The sequence below is a fragment of the Lynx rufus genome, unplaced genomic scaffold (assembly GCF_022079265.1).
Source record: "Lynx rufus isolate CCGP_SWC_20201006 ecotype Redwood Valley unplaced genomic scaffold, mLynRuf1.p SCAF_6, whole genome shotgun sequence".
In the NCBI taxonomy this organism is placed as follows: domain Eukaryota; kingdom Metazoa; phylum Chordata; class Mammalia; order Carnivora; family Felidae; genus Lynx; species Lynx rufus.
The window spans coordinates 103,903,810-103,930,202 of NW_025814878.1; the positions used below are offsets into that span (position 1 = coordinate 103,903,810).

General features: G+C 38.8%; 1 protein-coding gene across 2 annotated transcripts in view; it reads right to left on the reverse strand.

Annotated features, from left to right (window-relative positions):
• The window catches only part of CDC5L (cell division cycle 5 like), a 48,376-nt gene that overhangs the window by 15,740 nt on the left and 6,243 nt on the right, over nt 1-26,393 (reverse strand). For both annotated transcript variants that reach the window (XR_006966152.1, XM_047101935.1), the window contains exons 5-13: nt 25,964-26,063; nt 17,832-18,050; nt 16,306-16,450; nt 14,518-14,706; nt 9,857-10,005; nt 7,071-7,233; nt 4,399-4,563; nt 1,554-1,634; nt 1,023-1,265 (exon numbers count right to left, since the gene is read on the reverse strand). Coding sequence is in view for 1 of the 2 variants with exons in the window: in XM_047101935.1 (XP_046957891.1) it covers nt 1,023-1,265; nt 1,554-1,634; nt 4,399-4,563; nt 7,071-7,233; nt 9,857-10,005; nt 14,518-14,706; nt 16,306-16,450; nt 17,832-18,050; nt 25,964-26,063 (1,454 nt within the window). In the remaining variant the exon portion in view is untranslated. The remainder of the gene's footprint in view (nt 1-1,022; nt 1,266-1,553; nt 1,635-4,398; nt 4,564-7,070; nt 7,234-9,856; nt 10,006-14,517; nt 14,707-16,305; nt 16,451-17,831; nt 18,051-25,963; nt 26,064-26,393) is intronic.

Here is a 26,393-nt window from a genome sequence, read left to right on the forward strand (position 1 = left end):
TCCCCTATTTTCACTTTAAAAAGAGGAGACTGTTCAAGTATGGAGTTCAGAGTGTAATTCTCAACCCCAGTCCAATGGTAAAATGTGCCTGCCACAAGCGTAAGCATTCAACAGATGTCAGTTTCCTATCATACTTACTAAGAGTAATTCAAGGTTACTCAGAAATCAGGGGCAAACTGTCCTTCCTTTCTCTAATTTCTAAAAATCCTTCAATAAACACGTATTACTTTTGCAAAAAGGAAAATAGAAAGCAAGAAAAAAAATACGGGTAAAGAGCAGGAGAGAAGACAGAAAAAAAATATATATATATTGTAGGGATTCTCTCCCCAAGTATTCAATAACCCATTCCAATCAACAAGTCTATAACTGCCCCTCAGGGCTAAGGACTAAAGAAATAAGACTAAAGCTAATGACCACTCTGCTTCCAACCATGACACCAACTGTATTTTCTCATACCATGGAACAGATTTCTATTCGCAATCACAGCTGTTTGCTCTGTCAGAACAGAAAAATCAAATGCATACGGAGGAAGAGGCAGGACAGACTTTACACAAGAAAATGTTCCTGCATTTCCTTATCTAAAAAGATAGTGGGAAATGATTTAAGGGAAAAAGATTCAATAAACCGTATTTCTTTTCTTTGAATAGGTGAAAAAAACATTTTTTACGCATGCCTGTTTTTTCATATTAATCTAAATAAATGAGGTTTAGGTATTAAAGGTATTCAATTCAACTCAGAAGTAGCAGAGTTAAACACAGAAAATGGCAATCTGCAGCAACTGTCCATGAGGCATACACCCATGAAACAAAACACCTCACCACCTAAGCCAGTGTTTACCTGGAAAAGGTCTGTCACTGAATGAAAAGGGGGGGGGGTGATTAAGTATGTCTTCTTCATAACACTTACTATGAACACTTATCTCCTAATCATGAAATTCACTTGTTTATAAATATCAGAATGAGAAAAGACAGTGTTTGTCCATTATACACAGTATTTAATGAATACTTTATAATCAATGATACCTTTTTCAGCTCTTCTTTGGAGAACTTTTCATAAGGGTTATGTTCCAGATAGGCAATGTGCTCTGAATTATTAGTACCAAATCCTACAGTTTTTCCTTTTTTATTTCCAGATGGTTCATAAGGGTGATGTAGAAGGTCATAATGAAGCATTGTGATCATTTCTTTTTTGATTAGTTCTTCACTTTTTTGTAAATCTGTTAGAGGTGGTTCTACATTTAAGGGTCTTAGAATAGTTTCATTTACCTAAAATTTTAAAACAAGTACAATTACCAAACATTATCACTCCAATGCTGATGTTATTACTTGTTCTAGCATGAATTAAAAGTAGTTTTACATTTTCAAAAGAATTTTGCTTTCCTTCTAAGGTCTTATTTGTACCAGCAAAACATTTTACATTATATCTGGGAAGTGCTTTACTATATTCCAGAAAGAATATAATATTTTGTTTCACAAACTTTATGAATGATATAAAAGCATCAATCACATAAGAAGAAACTCAAAACTTCCTAAGCCAGAAATTCTAATACTTACTTCTGATGGTCTTGGCAGATCTTTCTGGACAGCTTTGTGCATTCGCTTCATTTCCTTTACACGCTCTGCCTCTCGTATAGCCTAGAAAAATTATTTTTATATCCATTATTACAGCTATATGGTATTTGCCACATTTCAATAAAGTTGAAAACATGCATAAGAACATGTATGTTCAAGAGTTAAAGCTGTCGAAGTCTGTGTAAGTTTGTAGAAAGGTAATATAAGGCAACAGAAATCAGTCTATTCATTCTCTCATTACAATACAAACTAAGAACTGCCAACAGCTACTAGAGCATTCTCCAAGTTTATGTGGCTCCATCCATCAGATAATCATTCTTTTCTTGTTTAATTTGGAATTCTAATAAAAATCCTAGAAGAGAGCATAGGCAGGAATGTCCCTGACACCAGCTGTAGCAACATTTTTCTAGATATGTCTCCAGAGGCAAGGGATATAAAAGCAAAAATAAACTATGGGAATTACATCAAAATAAAAAGCACAATGAAGAAAATAATCAACAAAAGACAACCTGTTGAATGAGAAAAGATATTTGTATACAACATATCCAAGAAAAGGTTAGTATCCAAAATATATAAAGAACTTATACATCCCAACACGAGAAAACAAATACTCAGTTACAAAGTGGGCAAAAGACATGAACAGACACTTCTCCAAGAAGACATCAAGATGGCTAATGGACACATGAAAAGATGCTCAACATCTCTCATCATCAGGGAAATACAAATCAAAACTACAATGAGATATCACTTCATACCTGTCAGAATGGCTAAAATCAAAAACACAAGAAAGAACAAGTATTGGCGAGGATGTGAAGAAAAAGGAACCCTTGAGCACCGGTGGTGGGCATGCAAACTGGTACAGTCACTGAGAAAAACAGTATGGAGGTTCCTCAAAAAGTTAAAAATAGAACTACCCTACAATCCAGAATCACACTATGGGGCATTTACCCAAAAAATACAAAAACACTAATTCAAAGGGACATGCACCTTTATGTTTAGAGCAACATGATTTATAAGAGCCAAACTACAGAAGCAGCCCAAATGTCAATGGATTGATGAATGGATAAAGAAGTTGTGGTGTGTATATGTGCATATATGTATATACCTATAAAGATAATGAAGATGTAATACACATACACACACACACACACACACACACACACACATATATATATATACATGGAATATTACTCCACCATGAAAAGGAATGAAATCTTGCCATTTGCAACGACATGGACGGAGCTAGAGAGTGCAATGCTAAGTGAAATAGAGAAAGACAAATACCATAAAATTTCACTCATATGTAGAATGTAAGAAACAAAACAAACCAGCAAAAGAAAAAAAAAAAGAGAGACAAACCAAGAAACAGACTCTTAACTATAGAGAACTGATGGTTACCACAGAGGAGGTGGGTGGGGGGAATGGGTGAAATAGGTGATGGGGATTAAAGAATGTACTAGTCGTGATGAGCACTGGGTGAGGTATGGAATTGTTGAAACACTATACTGTACACCTGAAACTAATATCACATTGTATATTAACTAAATTGGAATTAAAATAAAATTTAAAAATTTAAATAATCAATTGGAATCCTAAACTTAGAGGGGACTCTTATTTGTTCCTCCTGCAACACAACCCTCACTTCCACCCCAAAAGCTACTGATTTTTCATTTAAAAAACTAGCCAATGTGTTGTTTCCTGATTCTTAAATCACGAATAATGTAAGTTAACATATTAGAATTTAAGGCATTTCTGAGAGTAAATGTAAGGCAAAGTAACTAAGAAAACTAAACATAAAAAGTAATATCCTGGGGGCACGTGGGTGGTTCAGTGTGTTAAGTATCCAACTCTTGATTTCACTTCAGGTCATGATCTCATGGTTCATGAGTTCAAGCCCTGCACTGGGCTCTGTGCTCACAGTGCGGAGCTTGCTTTGAGGTTCTCTCTCCCCAACTCTCTCTCTCTGTCTCAAAATAAATTAACTTAAAAAATAAAGTATTATCCTGTACTACCAACTAAAAAGCACATTCAGGGGCGCCTGGGTGGCTCAGTCGGTTAAGCGTCCGACTTCAGCTCAGGTCATAATCTCATGGTCCGTGAGTTCAAGCCCCGCGTCGGGCTCTGTGCTGACAGCTCAGAGCCTGGAGCCTGCTTCGGATTCTGTGTCTCCCTCTCTCTCTGACCCTCCCCTGTTCATGCTCTGTCTCTCTGTCTCAAAAATAAATAAACATTAAAAAAAATTAAAAAATAAATAAATAAAAATAAAAAGCACATTCATGTTGACTTCTCTCTGAAATACGTTTACATTGATGCTATTCACACTTGAGTCCCATGAAATTCCATTTCTAAAATTATCCTAGGCGTGCCTGGGTAGCTCAGTCAATTAAGCATCCGACTCCTGATTTTGGCTCAGGTCACGATCTCACGGTTCACGAGACTGAATCCTAATTTGGGCTCTGTGCACTGAACATGCACTTGTTTTTAAGACTGATCAATAACACCTTTTCTTGGCTAGAGTGAAAATCAATGTCTAAAAGAGCATTTATGTGTATTTTAAAGAAGCATAATAAATTTGACAGGAGGTATTTAAGTTATGTACATACACATATACATACACACATTTTAAGACTGCCTATCAAGATATTCTTGTATATTATTAATTACATGAGTACATATTATTAACTATGTTAAGCAATTTAGGGTAATTTTTTTTTTTAGATATTGAAAAAACTTTTAAATATGGACACATTTAATGACCATTCTTCATTCTTTCAGCCTACTGACACAGTCAGCGACTTCACACTTCTTTTCTAGCACAATTACCCACCTGCTTCCGTGCATCCACATCAGCAGCATCTTCAATGTAAGTATCATCTATTTCACGGTCTTCCAGCTCCTTCTCAGCATTTTCTGGCAGAACAATCTCAAAGTCATTCTTAGGGGCAGGGAGGCCCAACAATCCTAAACGGAGATGCTCACGAGATTCTCTTTCCTGTAGAAAAAAAATTGATCTTCTCAATTCATACATCTTAAGTATTCAACCTCCATTCTTAAGAGTTTCTAAAAAATAATTAGCCTAATTTTAATTCTAGAAAAATGATCCCTAATTTCAGAGCTGAGACAAGGTTTGATTTCTATCTCAGTTCCTTCTCTAAATTAAGATCAAAAACTCTGATTTGTGATCCGTAAAGTTACTCTCGGATATTCTAATAGAAGGTTTGGGAATTATCTCTGCAGGGCAGAAAAAAATCCTTCAGAATTTCCATTTAAGGAATACATTTCTGACCATGAAATTTAATAGCAAATGAAAGAACAAATTCAGAAGTCAATTTGTTCTTGGACTAATAAAATCTAATCTGAAAAGATGCCTGATTTTTTGTGTGTGTTTATTTTTAATAGAAATTACCAAATCATGGGGTGCCTGGTTGGCTCAGTCAATAGAGCAAGTGATTCTCGATCTTGGGGTTTTGAGTTCAACCCCACATTGAGGGTAAAATTTACTTAAAAACAAATTAATTAATTAAAAAAGGAAAAAGAAAGGAAGAAATGACTAGATCATATGATGACCAAAGAATACAGTCCACACTTCCCAAAAGAAACTGCCTGGTACCCAAAGTTTTCCCCAGTACATCCTTGGCTTACCTTTTATTCCCCATAGCTCCATTACACGTATGATAGGTGTGAGGCCCAACCAGATGACCTGCTATGTCCAAAATACACTCCATGCTTACTCATTTTGTGGCCTCTATCTGAGACAGCCCCCACCTCTCCTTCTGAGCATACCTCAACGAAGGTTTTCCTAGTACCCACCCAACAAATGTGATTATTTCCGTCTTTGGCCCTCCCAAGCATGTTGGTTTTACACAGAAAGCTTATTTTGTTCTTACGTTACAATTATTTGTGGACTTGGTTTAGCATTGTCAATCTCTCCAGAGTATAAACTTCCTTAAGACAAAGGACATCTTTACTCAACTTTAGATCCTCTGAAGTCTCCAAATCAGCGCTCTGCACACATTAAATTCATTTGTTTAGCTATTATGTAGCCATTCACAGTTGACATTACTTGATATCAAGCTGGGCATTAAAAAAATTCTAAACTCAGGATGCCTGGGTGGCTCAGTCAGTTAAGCGTCCAACTTCAGCTCAGGTCATGATCTCATGGTTCGTGAGTTCAAGACAGCGTCAGGCTCTGTGCAGACAGCTCAGAGCCTGGAGCTTACTTTGGATTCTGTGTCTCCCTCTCTCTCTACCCTCCCCAGCCTGCGCACTCTCTCTCTCTCTCTCTCTCTCAAAAATAAACTAAAAAAAACACTCTTTTTAATAAAAAATTCTAAACTAACCAAATCTATACACTAGGTTAGAATTAATTTGTAAACTGGGGCGCCTGGGTGGCGCAGTCGGTTAAGCGTCCGTCTTCAGCCAGGTCACGATCTCGCGGTCCGTGGGTTCGAGCCCCGCGTCGGGCTCTGGGCTGATGGCTCAGAGCCTGGAGCCTGTTTCCGATGCTGTGTCTCCCTCTCTCTCTGCCCCTCCCCCGTTCATGCTCTGTCTCTCTCTGTCCCAAAAATAAATAAACGTTGAAAAAAAAAATTTTTTTAAAGAATTAATTTGTAAACTAAAAACAGGTATCACTGGAACTCATTAAAAAAAAAACAAAAAAACTCACAATGCTTTTCTGTGGCATCATATAAGACCCAAGAGTGACATAAGAAAAGCAATAACATGGGCAGAAACAAAACTGTGGCTTTTATGATTAGCTGTCTGTATCAGCTTGCAAAATATACAAAAGAAAACTTCACTAAGATAAGCAATAAACATCAACTTAATTTGGCTTTGAGATCTAGATAGTTCTTCTAAAAGTCTAGAGCAAACAAGAATCAAGGCTCAAAATCTAATTTATGAGGCATTCCAAACTCACAATTTGTTTTACAGAAGTTAAAGAAAAAAGAGTGCCATTCAAGAAAGTAAACTATTAATTAGTAAATGATAAAAAATAAAATCATATGACATACAAGGAGAACTACTATCAGCATAATCGGTATTCACAAACACATTAAAAATTAGTCAGCTTAGGGGCACCTGAGTGGCCCAGTCAGTTGAGCGTCCGACTTCAGCTCAGGTCATGATCTTATGGTTCATGGGTTCGAGCCCCACGTCAGGCTCTGTGCTGACAGCTCAGAGCCTGGAGCCTACTTTGGACTCAGTATCTCCCTCTCTCTCTGCCCCTCCCTTACTCACATGCTCCCTCTCTCTCTGTCAAAAATAAATAAATATTTTTTTTTAAACTAAAAAAAAAAAAAAAGAGTAAGTAGGCTTAGGAGACCAAAAGGTTCTCCTTCTCAAGTTCTATAAATCATTTTCCTTTTCTGGAATCCATAGGTGTACAGTTATCTTAAAGTATATGTAATATGCACCAACAAGGGAAAATATTTTAATACAACGTCCATGAGATAGAACAGTTTAAAAAAAAAAAGAATATTAAAGGGATTTGACATGTACCATCTGCTTCACATAAGAGGGATCACTGTAGTCTGCCATTCCATCCTCGGGATTAATGTTTAACTTGTCTCGAAGAGGAGTTCTACCCGGGGTGGAGTTAATAACTGGTTTGGGAGTTGTCCCACTGCGGGGAGTCAACCCTTCAGATCCATGAGAAGGAGTCCTAGAAAGACAGAAATTCCAATTAATAAAAGTGCCAATTTTATCTGGATTGTGCTTCCAAATATTTTTCACATAAATTATTTTACAAAGAAAGCATGAAAGAAACTAAGATTGCAGAATATCTGTCTTCCTACCTGGTTTTAAGTGAGATCTCTACGTTGGAGTACAAGTTTAGTTCAACTAGCTTAGTATTTACACACAGTATTTTTATTTTAATGCCTTCAAGTAAAGTTATTACATTTGACATTTTCTTGCCTTGCTAAACTAGGCCCACCAAACATTATTTCAACCTTTTCTTGATGCATTGTGGGGTGGCTAAGAACATACCATGGGCAGAGGGCAGCCATAATGCTCAAAGACCCCTAGGAAATTGTTTATAAGTTCACAATAGTGTCTTCATCTTATTATTTGCCCCTCACCACCAGTAGCTGCTGGCTAGAACACCACTATCATAGGTATGCATTCACTTCAGCGGTTCCTCCTTTACGTTCTGTTTGGAAACTGAATGCCATGTCTACATATGAACAGTTCTGAGTGAGGGCTGAGACTCTCTTTTTTTTTTTTTTTTTTTTTTTTTTTTTTCAACGTTTATTTATTTTTGGGACAGAGAGAGACAGAGCATGAACAGGGGAGGGGCAGAGAGAGAGGGAGACACAGAATCGGAAACAGGCTCCAGGCTCTGAGCCATCAGCCCAGAGCCCGACGCGGGGCTCGAACTCACGGACCGCGAGATCATGACCTGGCTGAAGTCGGACGCTTAACTGACTGCGCCACCCAGGCGCCCCAGAGACTCTCTTAGCAATAAATAAAATCCACAGACTTTGCAACTGATATCTTAGTTGTTCAAAGCCTGTTTTTGGTTGGTTGGTTGGTTGGGTGCTTACTTCCTATACCTTAGCTCTGTTCCAGACAAGTGATCTGCCAGGCAGATGTTCCCAAAGGTGAGATGAGGTGTTATCAAAAGACAGGGTCCCTGCCCCCAAGGAGCTTACAATCTAGTTGAGAGACAAGACATACACAGGGAAAGAAGGATTAGGCTCTCTTACAAGCCCTGCAAAAGTGTTAAGTTGTATATTAGGATTTGGCTGCCAATGCTTCTTGATCCTGCTGTCAGGCACAGTTGTAACAGTTTGAGACACTCCCATACTAAATAACCAGTACGAGGACATATCCTAACACTGAAAATTAAAAACGAACCTAAAAGTTTTCCAAACTTAAAAGCTCAAATTTCATTTTAATATGACCTGCTTCTACAAGGTTTCTATCTAAAAAATTCCTCTTAAAAAATAGTAACTTAAAAAAAAATCATAAAGACTGAACTCTGGACTCTAGTTAATGATAAGCACAAGAAAGTGTCAGAAGTGAAACGGACTGAAACCTGCAACTTATTTTGAAAAGCACTAAATAATTAGATGGACTGATGGATGGATATGTGAAAAGCAAATACGGTAAAATGTTAACAACTGTAGAATCTAGATGGTGAAATATGGATGTTTGCTTTCCCATTCTTTTAACCTCTCTGAATGTTAGAAATTTTCAAAATAAAATGTTGGGATATGGGGCATCTGGGTGGCTTAATCGGTTAAGCATCTGACTCTTGTTTTCAGTTCAGGTCATGATCTCACAGTCATGAGATCAAGCCCCACAAAGGGCATGGAGCCTGCTTAAGATTCTCTCTCCCTGAGTGTGATGCTAAGTGAAATAAGCCATACAGAGAAAGACAGATACCATATGGTTTCCCTCTTATGTGGATCCTGAGAAACTTAACAGGAACCCATGGGGGAGGGGAAGGGAAAAAAAAAAAAAAAGAGAGGTTAGAGTGGGAGAGAGCCAAAGCATAAGAGACTGTTAAAAACTGAGAACAAACTGAGGGTTGATGGGGGGTGGGAGGGAGGGGAGGGTGGGTGATGGGTATTGAGGAGGGCACCTTTTGGGATGAGCACTGGGTGTTGTATGGAAACCAATTTGTCAATAAATTTCATATAAAAAAAATAATAAAAAAAAAATAAAAAAAATTAAAAAAAAAGATTCTCTCTCCCTCTCTCTGCCCCTCTCCCGCTTGCTATCTCTCGCTCTCTTTCTCAAAAAAAAAAAAAAAAAAATGTTGGGAGAAAAGCAATAGTAACACATACAGATAAAGGACTACAATTTTTATAAAATTCAACAAATGATCAAACGAACATTGGACTGATTTTTTCTTTTAAAGCAGATAAAATGGGGGTGCCTGGTGGTTCAGTTGGTTAAGCGTCTGACTTCGGCTCAGGTCACAACCCTGCAGTTCATGAATTCGAGCCACATGTTGGGCTTTGTGCTGACAGCTCAGAGCCTGGAGCCTGTTTCAGGTTCTTTTTTTTTTAATTAAAAAAAAAAATTTTTAAGTCAATAAATCAGATAAAATGTATTCAGAAAAAAAGGGATAGCATCAGAAACTCTGAAGAAGAAGACAGTTCCATACAGTAATAACCAACTCCTGGGTATTATTATGTTATTTACTACCATGAGTGAGAAGAAATCAAAAAGCATGTTAAATACTTATTTCCATTCTCTGTCAACATTACTAAAACAAACATGTCCAAATCCTTGAAGTTTTTCTAAAACAATAAAGATGTATTCGTTTACAATACCTGAATGGGGTAGAAAGAACTGTGTTTGGAGTCTGTACAACCTGCCGCTGTGGAGTCACACCTGAGAAGTCGCTCTCATGCAAAGGGGTATTAAGTCCACCTTTCAATGGGGTGTCCACATTGGTCAGGGCCATGAGGTTCTGAGCTTCCTGATAAACAAGAAGGTAAAGAAGTGTGTTTTAACAGTTCAGCCAGAATAGCCGAATCCTCTCTTCTGGTCCTACTATATAAACCTCAAAGGAGACAGAATTTTTATACATTTTCTTAATGAACACCAACAGATAAAATGAACTCGCCATGACAGAATTCAATACTTCCATTCCTCTGTCAACCTAACACAGCAGATCAGAAGTTTTGGAATAAAGTTTTAAATATCAAAAAATGTTTTAAAATGAAAGTATCATGACTCAAAAGCTTCTATTACCTGTGCCAAATCTCTTTACAATCATAAAGAACTAAAAATGGAAATTTCCCAACGTGAACTTAGGCTAAATGTCAGAATACCCAGATTTTAGTCTGGCTTTATCATGACCTCTCTCCAGTGTTCATTAGCCCCTCTGACTCTCAGTTTCCTCTACTGGGAAGTTAAGATACCTCTAACTGGCCAGTCCAATCCACTTCCTGAGAAAACACACAAAGGCAAATTCCTTTCGGAAGTCTTGTCCTCTTTAGGCAGGCCTGCCAATGTTCTGAAGTCTTTAGTCCCTCTGCCACAACCCTGCAGCACTTACTACTATCACTGCACCCACAATCTCCTAATCCCCAACTCCGGGCCTGTGAAAGACTACATCTTCCAAGAAAATGACAGCCATATCTCTCATCTTATGTGCTCTTCTTAGAATCCAACCTTGATACTCCTCCCATCATGAAGTGGAAGTCTATGTCCCCTCCTTTTGAATCCAGGTGGCCTTGTGAATTACCTGTAACTAACAGAATGCAGGAAAAGTGACACAGCTTGACTTCCAAGGCAGGGTGAGCAAACATACAGCTTCCTACCACACTCTTTACAACACCCCTAATGGAGCCTTGAGACACCATGAGAGAAGTTTAACTGTCCTGAGGCCACAGGCTGAAAGAAAGCGCAAGCTTTGGAGAGGCCACATGCAGATGCATTCCCCATTCTCAGGTGAGGACCCAACCCACAGCCAGCATCAACCACCAGTCATGGAAAGAAGATGATTCAAGTCCCTATGTGTCAAGACACCCCCCAGTGCTGAGTCTTCTTAGCTGAGGCCCTTGACATCATGGAGCAGAGACAAGCCATTCTTCCTGTGCCCAGTCCAAATTCCTGACCAAGAGAGACCATTAGCATCAATGACATGTTTTAAGCCAGTAAGTTTTGGGGCAAAATGAAGATAACCAGGGGCACGTGGATGGCTCAGTTGGTTGAGTGTCCCTTGACTTCAGCTCAGGTCATGATCCTAGGATCATGGGATTGAGCCCCACATTAGGCTCTGTGCTGAGCATGGAGCCTGTTTAAGATTCTCCCTCTTTCTCTCCCTCTGCCACTCTCCCCCACCCACTTGTGCACACACTCTCTCTAAAAAAAAAATAAATAAAAATGTAAAAAATAAATGAAGATAACCAGAATAAGGCTTATTCCATTATCCATTACTCTGTTCTTAATTCATGGAAAGAACCTTGAATTTCATACTACCAAAGTCCTGTGTGTGTTCTTTTTGCTAGTCCAAATACAAAACACTTTCCCCAACTAGGCTCCTAAAAGTCTGGCCAGCTTTATACCTTTGGGCAGAAAATTGGAAGCTACTTTTCTCAAGAATCTGACTAACCCAAAAGATGTAGAATACTGACATCAAGAATTTGCCAAAGAAACCCAGCAGACAGTTCAGCCTACAGGGAAACCTGGAGTTGAGGAGCCTTACCCACACCTAGAGAGCTTCTAGTCTACTTTTAACTGCCCTGCCCTTAACCCCTAGATACAGGCAGAGAGCCAAAGATCAAAAGATATTTGAGGAAACATCCAATATGAAAAACAGAGAACAAAAGAAACTTAAATACTATACAGAGAAAAGAAAACATAAAAATAAAACAAAACCATCATTAATAGCTTCAGAGAAATAAGACAAAATATTCACTAAATGAAACATTTAAAAACTGAATACATTTTTTAAAGAGCTCTTAGAAATTAAAAATGTGATTGTAGAAATTTAAAAACCAAAAAATGATAAAATTCACAGAAAATCTCCTAGCAAGAAGGCAAAAGGTCAATTAAAACAGAAAACCAGAGAGGAATAAATAAGAAAATTCTTATTTTATTTCATAAGAGAAATAGACCAATGAAAGGGAGGAAACAAAGTTTTCAAAATAACATCCTAGAACTGAAGGCCAGGAATCTCCAGAATGAAAAGATCACTAAGTTCCTAGCGAGTGATTGAAAACAGACCCACACCAAGAACTATGCATGTGAAAAAGAGATCATATTAGCTTCTAGAGAAAGGAAAAAATGGATTTGCTAAATGGCAGAGATCTCAATAGCTATAATAGAAGCCAGAAGACACTGGAGCACTGCCTTCAAATCTGTAAACAAAAACCATTTCAATCTGGGAGCACCTGGCTGGCTCAGCCAGTGGAGCATGCAACTCTTAATCTCAGGGTCATGAGTTCAAGCTCCACGTTGGGTGTAGAGTTTAAAAGACAAAAAAAAAAAAAAAAAAAAAGATTTCAATCTGGAATTCTATACCCAGTTATACTATAGACAGACCAATAATTCACAGCTATGCAAGGTCTTAAAAATTCCATCTGCCATGAACCCTTCCTCAGAAAGTTATTGAAGGAACTTCCATAGCTTCAGTAACCTTTCACTAACAGACATAAACCAAAAAAACCAAAGACATGGGAGCCAGGAAAGAGGTGATCCAAGAGACTTTCTAGGGTGCCAGTAACAGGAAATCAAGAGAACAAGCTGTAAACAAGATCTAATCGTCCAGGGGTATTTGGGTGGCTCAGCTAGTTAAGCACCGACTTCAGCTCAGGTCATGATCTCATGGTTTGCGGGTTTAAGCCCCAAGTCAGGCTTTGTGCTGACAGCTGGGAGCCTGAAACCTGCTGTGAATTCTGTGTCCTCCTCTCTCTCTGTTCCTCCCCCATTCATTCTCTGTCTCTGTCTCTCTCAAAAAAAAACATAGGGGCACCTGAGTGGCTCTGCTGGTGAAGCATCCAACTCTTGGTTTCAGCTTAGGTCATCATCTCATAGTCTGTGAGTTCGAGCCCTGCATCAGGCTCTGCGCTGATAGCACAGAGCCTGCCTGGGATTCTTTCTCTCCCTCTCTCTCTGCCCCTCCTCTGCTGTGTCTCTCAAAATAAATAAACTTAAAAAAATAAATAAATAAGTGGGGCGCCTGGGTGGCTCAATTGGTTGAGTGTCCAACTTCGGCTCAGGTCATGATCTCACGGTCCGTGGGTTCAAGCCCCGCGTGGGGCTCCGTGCCAACAGCTCAGAGCCTGGAGCCTGCTTCAGATTCTGGGTCTCCCTCTCTCTCTACCCCTCCTCCGCTCACGCTCTGTCTCAAAAATAAACATTAAAAAAAATTTTTTTAAAAAGAAAAAATAAGTAAAAATAAAACATTAAAATAAAAAAGATAAAATAAAAGAGTAATCGTCCAGAATACAACACTCAGAAATTCTGAGAAAGACTTTTTCAAGAAGCTGAGAATATCTAAAATTTTATCAGATTACAAGAGATTTGCACAGTGTCAATCTAGAGTTGAATTTGTGCTAAGTCATCAAAAAATTTAGCATCTGAACAAGTATTAACTAAAAAAAAAAACATAATCATAAGTAATCATAAGGCACTTTGTGGGCTCAGCAATGAATATAGCTTGCACAGTCATAAAGTAAACCACGAATACAGAGCTAATCAAAATTATGATATAACCATAATGGAAAATGAGGGAATAGAAAGAGTGTGCGTGCATGATAGAGCAAGAGGGTGGGAGAGCCAAATGTTCAAATCCCCAGGTGGAGAAGTGGCTAAAACTGAAAATAAAATCAACAAGTAACAAGTGTCCAAGCAAGAAGATGGTAAAAACAGAGTTGTAATTGGTGCCTCTAGAGAGCAAGCAATGAGGAGCACAACTATTTTTCTTACTAAGTTTTAATAGGAACCATGTGACTCCCAATAAAGACCTTAAAATTGTACTTCTGACTATTAGAGAAGAGGAAATGAGACGTAAGGATGTTCAATAGTGTTTTGTTAGGTGTGGCTATTCTCTGGCATACAAACCCCCTACACAGAGCTGTATACCCCATGTGTTTAGGAGAGAGAGGGAAACTACTGATGGCAGCCTGTGCCAAGCTAAGCACAGAAATGCAAGGAAATTTTAAAAGTTACTGACTACATACATCTGACTTCTTTCTAGGACTGCTAAGCAATGTGAAATTTTAAAATGCTTTGCTTTACTAATAGGTACTAAAGATTTCGAAGGGCTAGCTTCAAAAAAACAAAACAAAACAAACAAACCTATGAATAAATGTGGAAATGAAATCACCTCATTATTGAATCTGCTAATTTAGGTTCCTAATAACGAAATCTCTAGGATCTAGTTTACCCCTTTTAAAAGAAAAAAACCAAATCACTTACTATGCTCCTTCACTTTCAAGGACAAGAAGTGAAAGGCTCACTCTACTATCCGACAGCTTACCTGCAGAATTCTGTCCTGGGAAGCCGGTGTACGAGGTGTTCTGAGAGCGATGCTGTTGTTGGTGACATTGTACTCAGACAAAAGCGTACTGGAGGCAGAGTTTGTTATGCCAGATTCCTCAGCGGTCTGACGTGCGATTTCACTTGCTTGGCCTACTTTTACAACCTCCTGGAGTTCTGCATCTGAAATCTGAAAATCATCATACAGCAACATTTTAACCAAAGAATACAGCCTAAAACTTCCATATTCCAGAAAGACGAATCACTGAAGCTGTGTGATGAGTACACAGGGGTTTGCTGTACTACTTTCTTCACTATTGTGGGTTTGAAAAATTCTACAAAAAAGTTTTTAAGTCTTCCCCATATAATGTGGGGATAAATTCCATATATGATATACTATCAAAAGCGGCAAAGTCTTGTATTTCTATAATGAAATGCTTTCAAACCAACTAACACATCAATAAACCAAGAACATAAAATAATCACATTTGTATACAACCATCAAAGGAGGAGGGCCTAAAAACCAATTAAAACATCAAAGTCCACTGAGCCATAAGATCCCTGAGAAAATCAAAAAGCATTATCTTAGTAATTTTACAAAAATAAGTATCCTAGGGGCATCTGGGTGGCTCAGTCGGTTAAGTGTCTGACTTCAGCTCCAGGTCATGATCTCACAATTTGTGGGTTCGAGCCCCACGTCGGGCTCTGTACTGACAGCTCAGTCAGCTGTTCTCGCTCTCAAAAACAAATAAACATAAAAAAAATAATAAATTTTTAAAAAATAAGTATCCCAAAGAGAACTAAGAAAAAAAAATCACAGGCAAAATCTCAATTTAAGAAATATCACTACTTTAGGGCACCTGGGTGGCTCAGTTAAGCAATCGACTCTTGATTTCGGCTCAGGTCATGATCTCACAGTTCGTGGGTTTGAGCCCCGTGCTGGGCTCCACACTGGGGAGCCTGCTTGAGATTCTCTCCCTCTCTGCCCCTTCCCCATTCAGGCACATGAGCACTTTCTCTCTCTCTCTCTCTCTCTCTATCGAAAGAAATAAATCTTAAAAAAAAAAAAAGGGAATATCAGTACTTGGATGGCAGCATCTGACAAAATTATGTCATGTTTATGCCCAAGAATTTTGTGTTGACGTAAGTGCATCATTTGGATAAAGAAAGAAGCTCTTCTGGCCTCCTAAGTCCATCCTTCTGCTCCATTAAACCAAACAGTCCAATTCTACAGAGCTGTACTATTCAAAATAAACCAAGAACTTTTTCAAAATTCCCATGGTTCTGACCAACTATAATTAAGTCAAAGGAAGAGAAGGCTCTTCCTTGATAAGCTGAATGATAAGCTGAACGAGGGTATGTTTCTCTCTTCACATCTCCCACATTAATTTTCACAGCTGTTGTCTCAAAAAGAGAAGTATGACACAACAAAGCATTCCCTATAAGAAAGCAGCCTGAAGTCCACACAGCCAAATACCACCTGTATCCTAATCGGCTACAATAAGAGGCCGGGAGCCCTAACCTGCTCACAAATTGCTAAAAGCTGACAATTACTTACTAAACCATCACGGGGCAATTTAAGGCCAGATATAATAATTTATACAGAGAAGTTGTTACTTATCATAGTAAATCACAAGGACTTATCCTTATGTGGCTCACCTATTACACTGTAAATTTCTTAAGGGCACCCAACACCTAGCAAAAGCCTGGCATGTAGACCCTTCAAACATGTGCTAAATAAACTATAAGCATATGAGTTCACACAATAAAAAAATTATTATTAGATTACCTGAGGGGCAGGGAGTACTAGTTTGCTTCTTTTTTTAGTAAATTCAGAAACACCACTAGTCTGAAGAATAGCTGATGGTAAATCAGATTCTTTTTTCCTTTTTAAATGCTGCTTGTCTTTTTTTCTGTCTCTTCCTTCTTTTTCCCTACCATGAATCAAAGCAGAGAGAGATTTTTAAAAGTTACACATAGACAATAACAGTAAAAGCCATATAAATACTCATACACTTCGAACACAATAATCCCATTCCTAAAAAAATTACTGATAAAAAGACAAAATCCAAATACATTAAGCTGTGCCCTACACCATTACTCACCCACTATACTCAAGAGGAATGCAGGCTGAGAATAGCGACAGAATTAATAAGAAGATATAGTACTAAGTAACTTACATATTAAATATTAAGCCTACATAAAAACTATGATGATAAACAAAATTTTATATATAATTTCAACAAGAAAATTAAACTATTCCTATATGATGATTACATTCTTACAAAAGTATGTGCGTGCACTTGCGAAAATGATGGAGACAAGCATATAAAAAAACGGAAAACAGTAATACAAAGGGGATGGGATTAAAACACTGAATTTTTAAGTTTCCCTTTAAAACTGTTCTGCAATTGTTCATTATGATTCTTTTAATTCACTTGTTTTTTTAAAGGATATTTCAGTCCTGACAAATGGTTAAAGTCTAACGCCAGGCTCAAGGCCACCTCTGAAAGCTCCAAGAATGCCTCTTCCCAGTCTGGGTGTCAGCCTCTTCCCCATCCAGCCTGTTCCTTCCAGATGAGCCGCTCCCACTTCCACCTCTTTATTCAAACAGCCTACCTCATACAAGGTCTTAATTTGAGAAACAAATACAATGCAGTACGTCCGAGAAAATCCTGTTTCATGGTGCCCGACACCTGTCATTTAGTCCCAATTCATGTCAACAGAGTGGAAGGTCAGTAGGGGAGTAGAAAACTAAAACTCTCTGACAACCATAAAAAGTTCTCCCCACAAAATTCAGATGGAAGAAATAGAGAAAACTCTAAAAATCCCTAGAAATAGGCAAAATCCTCTGCACCTTTAGACAAACATTTTATAAATACACTTACGTATCCCCATAAAAAGACTTAGGTATGCATCGGTAACTTTAATTTCATTCAAAGAAAACAAGATAAAATTTTCACTAGAATAGACAAAAAACCAGACCAGATTTTGACAGATTCCTCAGTCCCTTAGCAAAATAACTAACTTGTTCACAAATGCACATCAACGTTAAGACTGTGACTCAGTGAGTAAAGACTACACTAAGAGCCAAGTGCTGACGTGTCAGGAGATGCAAACAGCCTTCTATGCCAAAGACACGACCACAAGGGTCACTGGTTTTCTCAGAAACGTGAATCCAGTAAATAAATAAAAACATTATGTAGGTCACATTGTCCTAAATAATAAAAATCTGGCTCTGACAAGGATAGCGCATGGCCCTCCATAAAATTCCTACTATACTTTTCCATTTTCAAAATCAGAAAGGCAACTTACGATCTTAGTTCCCCATCAAGATCTTGTTGTCTTAATTTTCTGAAATCTGCATCAAGAGCCTGGTAGTTTTCCTCAGAAGTATCATAGAAACCAAGAGCAGGCTTTTTTTCAAATGGGATTTCAGCATTATAATCAACTCCTCTCTTCTTTTTTCTCTTCTTCTGAATTTCTATGCCAGCTGCTCTAAGTTCTCTTCTCTTCTGGAGGGCTGCAAGACGCCTAAAGAAAAACAACACAAGATCACCCTGAAAATCACATACCATGGGGAAGGGACAGATCATCTAATAGAGTTAAGAAAACTACTTGGGGGGCGCCTGGGTGGCTCAGTCGGTTAAGTGGCCGACTTCGGCCCAGGTCATGATCTCGCGGTCCGTGAGTTCGAGCCCCGCGTCGGGCTCTGTGCTGACAGCTCAGAGCCTGGAGCCTATTTCGGATTCTGTGTCTCCCTCTCTCTGACCCTCCCCTGTTCATGCTTTGTCTCTCTCTGTCTCAAGAATAAATAAACACTAAAAAAAAAAAAAATTTAAAAAAAAAAAAAAAACTACTTGGATATTTGGGGAAGAAATATTTATTTAAATTTTTTCTTGATGTTTTTATTTATTTTTGAGACAGAGAGAGACAGAGCATGAGCGGGGAGGGGCAGACAGAGAGGGAGACACAGAATCTGAAGCAGGCTCCAGGCTCTGAACTGTCAGCACAGAGCCCGACGCGGGGCTCAAACTCACGGACTGTGAGATCATGACCTGAGCTGACATCGGACGCTTAACCGACTGAGCCACCCAGGCACCCCAAGAAATATTTATTTAAATCCTCACCTCACAACCATTCACCAAAATAAATTCCCCTTTTGATTTAAAGATACGCACACACAAGCAAAAAGAAAAACCAGAAGCAACTATATAAGTAAGTATGCATCTTATCTGTGGTTGGGAATTACTCACTTAATATAAATTAAATAAAAGGCAAAGGTAAATACCCAACAGCTTTGAGTTTTAAATTTTATATCTCTATAGAATTATTTTTTTTAATCATAAAACAAAAGTTAAACAACAGGAAAAAACATTTGCAATTTATATTGGGAATGGTTAGATATAAACAATCTATTCAGGTTTTTTTGTTTAATATATTCCAAGGGGGGGGGTGGGGGAGGAAACAGAAGAAAACAAATAGTTCTCTAAGGAAAAATATGCAAATAGCCAAAATGATAAAAGGTATACTTAGCTAATCATCACAAATTAAATCAAGTACCATTTCTGCAGATCTAATTAATAGTGTTCAGTTTTTTGTTTCAATGGCAAGTACACAAAAAGTGGACAGTCACCCTCAGTGGTAATGGAAAACAAATGGGTGTAGTTTCCCCAAAGAGAATTTGGAAATACAAATTAAAACCCTGAAGTTTCTCACATTTTTTAACCCAATAATTTCATTCCTCAGCCTTTAGCCTAAAGAAATAAGTAACATAAACAAGGCCTTGGCTGCAAGACTTCAAGCAGCATTCATAAATAAGCTAATAACTGGACACAATCTAGACATCCAACAAGAAATTAAGAAAACGTATAGCATAGTTATAAGCTAGAATATTAGACAGCCATCTATATAACGTTTAAAAAACCTGTAATTTGCCAGGGAAAGATGCTCAAGACATACTGGTGTGTAAAACACGTTACAAAGTTTACACGCTATAGAGCAACATGTAAAAATTACATGCATATATCTATCAGTGAATATACGCTTGTAAGATGTGAAGGATGTCCAACAAAATATGAACAATAATCACTGGAGATTAGAATTTCATTTAATCTTTACTTTTTTGTATTTTCCCATGATGCTATAATTCTAATGATATAATGACAAGAAAAGTTATTTATAATATTAAAAGGGGAAATCAGCATATAAGAACACTTTCCAGCATGAGGCTCTGCAGACCTACACCCCCAGTAAAACTGACAAAAATTAGAAAAAAAAAAAAAAAAAAAGTTTAAGTATCTGGAAAGGATCCAAAGGAGATATAGCACATGATGAAACATTTATTCAAGAAAACCTGAGGGGTCCCTGGGTGGCTCAGTCAATTAAATATCCGACTTTGGCTCAGGTCATTATCTCACAGTTCAGGAGTTTGAGCACCACGTCAGGCTCTCTGTTGTCAGTGCAAAGCCCACTTCAGATCCTCTGTCCCCCTCTCTCTGGCCCTCCCCTGCTTGCGCTTTTCTCTCTCTCAAAAATAGACATTTAAAAATCTTTTCTTTTAAAAATTTTTAATGCTTATTTATTTTTGAGACAGAGGGAGACAGAGCACAAGTGGGGGAGGGGCAGAGAGAGAGGGAGACACAATCTGAAACAGGCTCCAGGCTCTGAGCTGTCAGCACAGAGCCCGACGCAGGGCTCGAACTCACGAGCTGCGAGATCATGACCTGAGCCGAAGTCGGACGCTCAACCGACTGAGCCACTCAGGCGTCCCTTATTTTTTTTCTTAATGTTTACTTTATTTTTGAGAGAGAGCATGAGTGAGGAGGAGCAGAGAGAGAAACACACACACAGAATCTGAAGCAGGCTCCAGGTTCTGAGCTGTCAGCACAGAGCCCTACTGGGGGCTCAAACTCACAAACCAAGATCATGACCTGAGCCCAAGTCAGATTCTTAACCAACTGAGCCACCCAGGTGCCCCCCCAAAAATATTTTAATTGAAAAAAAAAAAAAAAAGAGAAAGAAAGAAAATTTGAAAGACAAGGCACCTGGGTGGCTCATCAGTTAAGCATCCAACTTTTGATTCTGGCTCACGTCATGATCTCAGTTTGTGAAATCAAGCCCCGTGTCAGGCTCCGAGCTGACAGGTCAGAGCCTGCTTGGGATTTTCCTCTCTCCCTATCCAACCCCTCAAAATAAATAAATAAACTTAAAAAAAAAAAAAAAAAGGGAAAAAAGAAAATCTGAAAGAGGGCTTCAACTACCCCCATTGTGGTATCAGTCTGTACTTTTTAAATTTTTATTTATTTTTTTAATTTACATCCAAGTTAGCATATAGTGCAACAATGATTTCAGGAGTAGATTCCTTAATGCCCCTTACCCATTTAGCCCACCCCCCTCCCACAACCCCACAGTCTGTACTTTCTAATTAAGTTCTTCTTTCCAGCTTACCCCCTCAAGCAATAAGGACTGCCCCAAGCCAGTAAGACCCTGCAGGTAATGAACTCCAAGACCTTGAGTGCCAGACTTTTCCTGCCCACCTGCACATACCCACTGACCTTTGTCCCACTTTCCTTACATAAACCAGGAAGTATTTTTGGCACTTTGGAGACAGTCTTTGAAACGCTAGTCCAAGTCTTCCCGGCGTTGGCCTCACTGAAATAAATTTCTGTCTTGTTCCACCACCACTCGTCCCTCCGCCTTTGCATTTTGTCAATGGGGAGTGGCCAAATCTGGTGTGTCTGGGACACCCCAGAGCCAGGTACTCTTGCACCCCTGCACCCCAGCTACAAATCTAGTAAAATTCATTAAAGAAAAGTGAAAGTCTATAGTATCTGAATTAAGACCCACTTCCTCATCTCCTACCCCTGTCAGCACTGGGAGATATAAACTCTACTCCACACTGGTGCAGCCAAAACCACAGGGTTCTCTCTCCCCTCCAGTTCCCAACAGGAAGGCTTTCATTACAAGAGGGGCACAACATCAGCAATTTTCATCCTGCCTCCAGATACCTGTTGCAGAGGTTACATTCCAACAAGAGTGGCCCAGAACCAGGGCCACTTCTTTCTTGTGCCCAGACAGAGGCTCTATCTTGGACACAATGCTGCTAAGAATGCTGGGGCTCCAGGAGTCCTTGCCCTAGCTTGCAGGATGAGGCTTCCACACTAGGAGAAGCAAGCGGAGGAGACCTAGGGCTGCTGCCCACACGGAGCACTCAGCTCCTGAAACGGAGATGTCATTCAGAGAGACAAACACACCACAGCCCAAGGGTAGAAGAGAGAATGCCAAATCTCCCCGCAAAAAAATTGACTTCGTTTGCAACAGAGTATGGAGGAAACGTTCAAGCCTAAAAGCACTCTCAAAAACAGTGGAACTTGTGGTAAGAGGTAACTGGGAAGAAACTGGTAGATTCACTGAAGAAAGAGACTAAACTGTTGGCCCACTAGTTTGCCAGAAAAAAATGGGAGGAGACTTCCTGGGGTCAGAGCAAATACCAAGCACTGATCTGAGAAACTATGCCTTCAACTGGGTGTTGTAAGTGACAAATGAATCACTGAATTTTACTCCTGAAACCAATATTGCACTGTATGTTAACTAAAATTTAAATTTAAAAAAGGAGGAGGAGGAGGGAGGAGGAGGGAGGAGGAGGGAGGAGGAGGAGGAGGAAGAGGAGGGAGGAGGAGGAGGAAGAGGAGGGAGAAGGAGGAGGGGGGGAGGAGGAGGGGGGGAGGAGGAGGGGGGGGGGGGAGGAGGAGGAGGAGGAGAAACAACCATCCTTTCAAAGGAGCCCAAATTTAATTGGATAGGTTTGTGGAACACTTTATGTCCCAAGACATTGTTGAAAACAATACACCAATCAGCTGGCAATTAGTAGAGCTTAAGATGTGGGTATAGCTAGGGAAAAAGATGCCAAAAAGTGTGGTCAAAACCACACCATCCCAGGTGACTGTGGGCATACCCAAGACTGCACCCCCCATGAGGTGCAACACCAGAGGCTTTGCATTCTGAGGGGGCCGCTAGGGGAGAACAGACTTCACTAACATAACCCACACACAAGCAAATAACAATAAAAAGTCTGGATGGAGAGAACATAGCACCCGGAATTGCTACAATGTATGATATAAAGTGTCTAGTTCCCAACAAAAAAAATTTGAGACCTGCCAAGAAACAGGAAAGCAAGACCCATATGGGAGAAAAAAAGCTGGCAACAGAAACTGCCAGTGAGAGCAACTAGATGTCAGATGTAGCAGACAGACTTCAACGGACCCATTATAAATATTTCCAAAAAACAAAAAGAAACCATGATTAAAGCAGCAAAGGAAAGTATGATGAAAATATTGCATCAAATAGAGAAAATCACTTAAAGATAGAAATAACTTAAAAGAACCTAGAGAGAGATGGTAAAGATTAGGCAATCCAGAAAAAAAAAAAAAAAAAAAAAGAACAGAGCCTCACAGAAATGCAGGGCATCATTAGGTGCACCAAAAGGAGAGAGAAAAAGAGTAAAATATTCAAAGAAACAATGGCTGAAAATTCTCCCAAATTTACCGAACCTACACATCCAGAATGCTCAATGAACTACAAGTCAGATAAAGAAATCTGCACACAGGGGGTGCCTGAGTGGCTCAGTCGGTTAAGCGTCCGACTTCAGCCCAGGTCGTGATCTCGTGGTCCGTGAGTTCGAGCCCCGCGTCAGGCTCTGTGCTGACAGCTCAGAGCCTGGAGCCTGTTTCAGATTCTGTGTCTCCCTCTCTCTGACCCTCCCCCGTTCATGCTCTGTCTCTCTCTGTCTCAAAAATAAACGTTAAAAAAAAAAAAAATTAAAAAAAAAAAGAAATCTGCACACAGAAACATCATGCTAAAAATGTTCAAAGCCAAGGGAACTCCAGTAAGATTAACAGCTAACATCTCATCAAAACAACATGTAATAATATCCCATTTTATACAAATATTACTGTGTGTATATGTACACATAAATGTACCTCTGTATTGAAAGAAAGGCTTGCAAAGACACACATTTCAAAAATAAAGTTATTTCATTCTTTTTTTTTTTTTTTAATGTTTATTTATTTGGAAAGAAAGAGAGCTGGAGAGGGACAGAGAGAGAGGAGAGAGAGAATCCCAAGCAGCCTCTGTGCTGTTACCACAGAACCAGACATGGGGCTCAATCCCATTAACCGTGAGATCATGATCTGAGCCGAAACCAGGAGTCAGACACTTAACCGACTGAGCCACCCAGGCGCACCAATAATTTCATTCTTTAAATAAAAGAAATAAAGACTTCAAATGACATCAGAAATGCTTTCACTAAGTGAATATAACCAAGCTAATAGCATCATATCAACCTCAAAAAGAAAATAGTGCAATACCGGAGGAAAAACGTATTACATTTATAATCAATAAAAAGCTTTAATGGGAATGCAAGCTGGTGCAGCCACTCTGGAAAACAGTATGGAGGTTCCTCAAAAAACTAAAACCTATAACCCAGCAATTGCACTACTAGGTATTTATCCAAGGGATACAGGTGTGCTGTTTCGAAGGGACACATGCACCTCAATGTTTATAGCAGCACTATTGACAATAGCCAAAGTATGGAAAGAGCCCAAATCTCCATCGACAAATGAATGCATAAAGAAGATACAGCATATGTATACGATGGAGTATTACTCAGCAATCAAAAAGAATGAAATCTTGCCATTTGCAGCTACATGGATGGAACTGGAGGGTATGATGCTAAGTGAAATTAGTCAGAGAAAAGACAAATATCATATGACTTCACTCATATGAGGACTTTAAGAGACAAAACAGATGAACATAAGGGAAGGGAAACAAAAATAATATAAAAACAGGAAGAGGGACAAAACAGAAGAGACTCATAAATATGGAGAACAAACTGAGGTTTACAGGAGGGGTGGTGGGAAGGGAGATGGGCTACATGGGTCAGGGGCACTAAGGAATCTACTCCTGAAATCATTGTTGCACTAGATGCTAACTGATTTGGATGTAAATTTTAAAAAATTAAAAATAAAATTAAAAAAAAAAAGCTTTAAAACACATCTGTAATTTAGCATTAAAGAAATAGTCCTGCAATGTATTTTACATACAGACCAATCTGGTCTATTACAAGATATATGTACAAGTTAAGACACACAGATTCTACAAGAAAATCTACAAAATAAACCAGAGAAAATTTAAAACTGTAAAACAGTATTTAAAGCAAGCAATACCACTTATACTTAGAGAAGCATCCTTAGCCATCCATGGTTAAAAGGCTCAAAATTATTTGGTCTCCAAACAATGGACGAAAATGGAAAAGTGAATTTTTTTCAACCCTACTCACATTATTTAACCCTAAATAGTGTACAAAATACAAAAATGACTGAAACTGGGCAGAAAATTGAGTATCTCCTCTTGGTTTCTGTTTATTGTTCCAGGCCATTCATACTTCCATTAAGTAACTATTCTGGACTAGTGGCTGGCCAGCTTAGCTATGCCAAGAAGCATCCTCAGGTATGAAAGAATCCTCCACCCCAAGATCTGGCACTTCAAAGTCACTACTGGGGAAACCATCAACATAATGCTAGTCATCAGGTCAGGAAGGACTTCCTAGTGTGGGGACCAAAAATGGCAGCTGTGTAGGCTAGGAAGGTCACCCCAGTACCCAAATTCCAAAAGCTAATAAGCTCTTAGACAATTCAGATTTTCCCTTTAACCATTTCATGGTTTCTGGGCCATAGGAAATGAGCTCAATCATAGATCTAACCAAAAGGAAAAAGGAAGGGGAAAGTGGAGAAAACCTTGAGCAGACGGCAATGATACGACTCACTTTTTAAACAAAAATTTCTAGAAGGGCCTAAAATTTGGTTCAAGGCTCATTAACTCCCTCTACATTCAGCCAAGTTTCTTATTTCACAGCCAATACCTGCACAATACTAATCAAGGAGAGTAAGTAAAAATCGCATAGCCTTGTATGTCCTCTAGCCATATGACTCCAAGATTCCTACAACAAATGAAGCTCTCCTATGTTAACAGAACAAATCCAACATAATCAAGCGATCACCTGGGCGTCACTTCTGCCAACATCTTTTACTTCTTACAACATCTCTTTAAAGACGTATTTTTTTTCTGTGTCTATTCTATGATGGTTAGGGAGAAAAAAATAAGATTTTTCCAAAGTATAAGGGTGTCTGGCTGGCTCAGAAGAGAAAGTATGCAACTCTTGATCTCAGGGTTATGGATTCAAGCCCCATGCAAGGTGTACAGATTACTAAAAAAATAAACTAAAAAAAAAAAAAAAACTTTTCCAAAGTATAAAGGAACTAAAGAGTATTAGCAAAACTGGAATCGGACAATTCTAATTATTACACAACAGAGTTGACAGATCACAGTTTTATGGGGTCTAAGGATGCACAAACTAATTGTTCAACTACGGATGGAAACAACTATACCTTGCTTCTTCCAACTGTTTCTCTCTTGCTTTCCTCTTGGCTTTCTTTCCCTGAGTATTTGCCAAGCGGGCTCTAGCTTCAGAAAGCATCTCAAGTTCATCTGCAAAAATAGAGAAGAAAAACTAAGTTCTTCAACAGAAGTATGGTATGTGAGAGATATACTGTAGTACTTAAGAAGAGAAAAACCATAAATATAATCATTACATGGTGTTGTATGGGTTTTGAAGTCAGAGAAACCGAAGTTAAAAACCAGGCCCACCACTTGCTAGCTCTGTGACCCTGAGCATGTTGCATCATCTATAAAAAGGGAATAACAAGTCTTATTTCACAGGAATGTTGAGAAGAGCTAAGTAAAATATAATAGGTAAAGCATCCAAAAGTATTCATTAAATAGTAGCTATAATTACCATATCTCTCATTATCATCAATT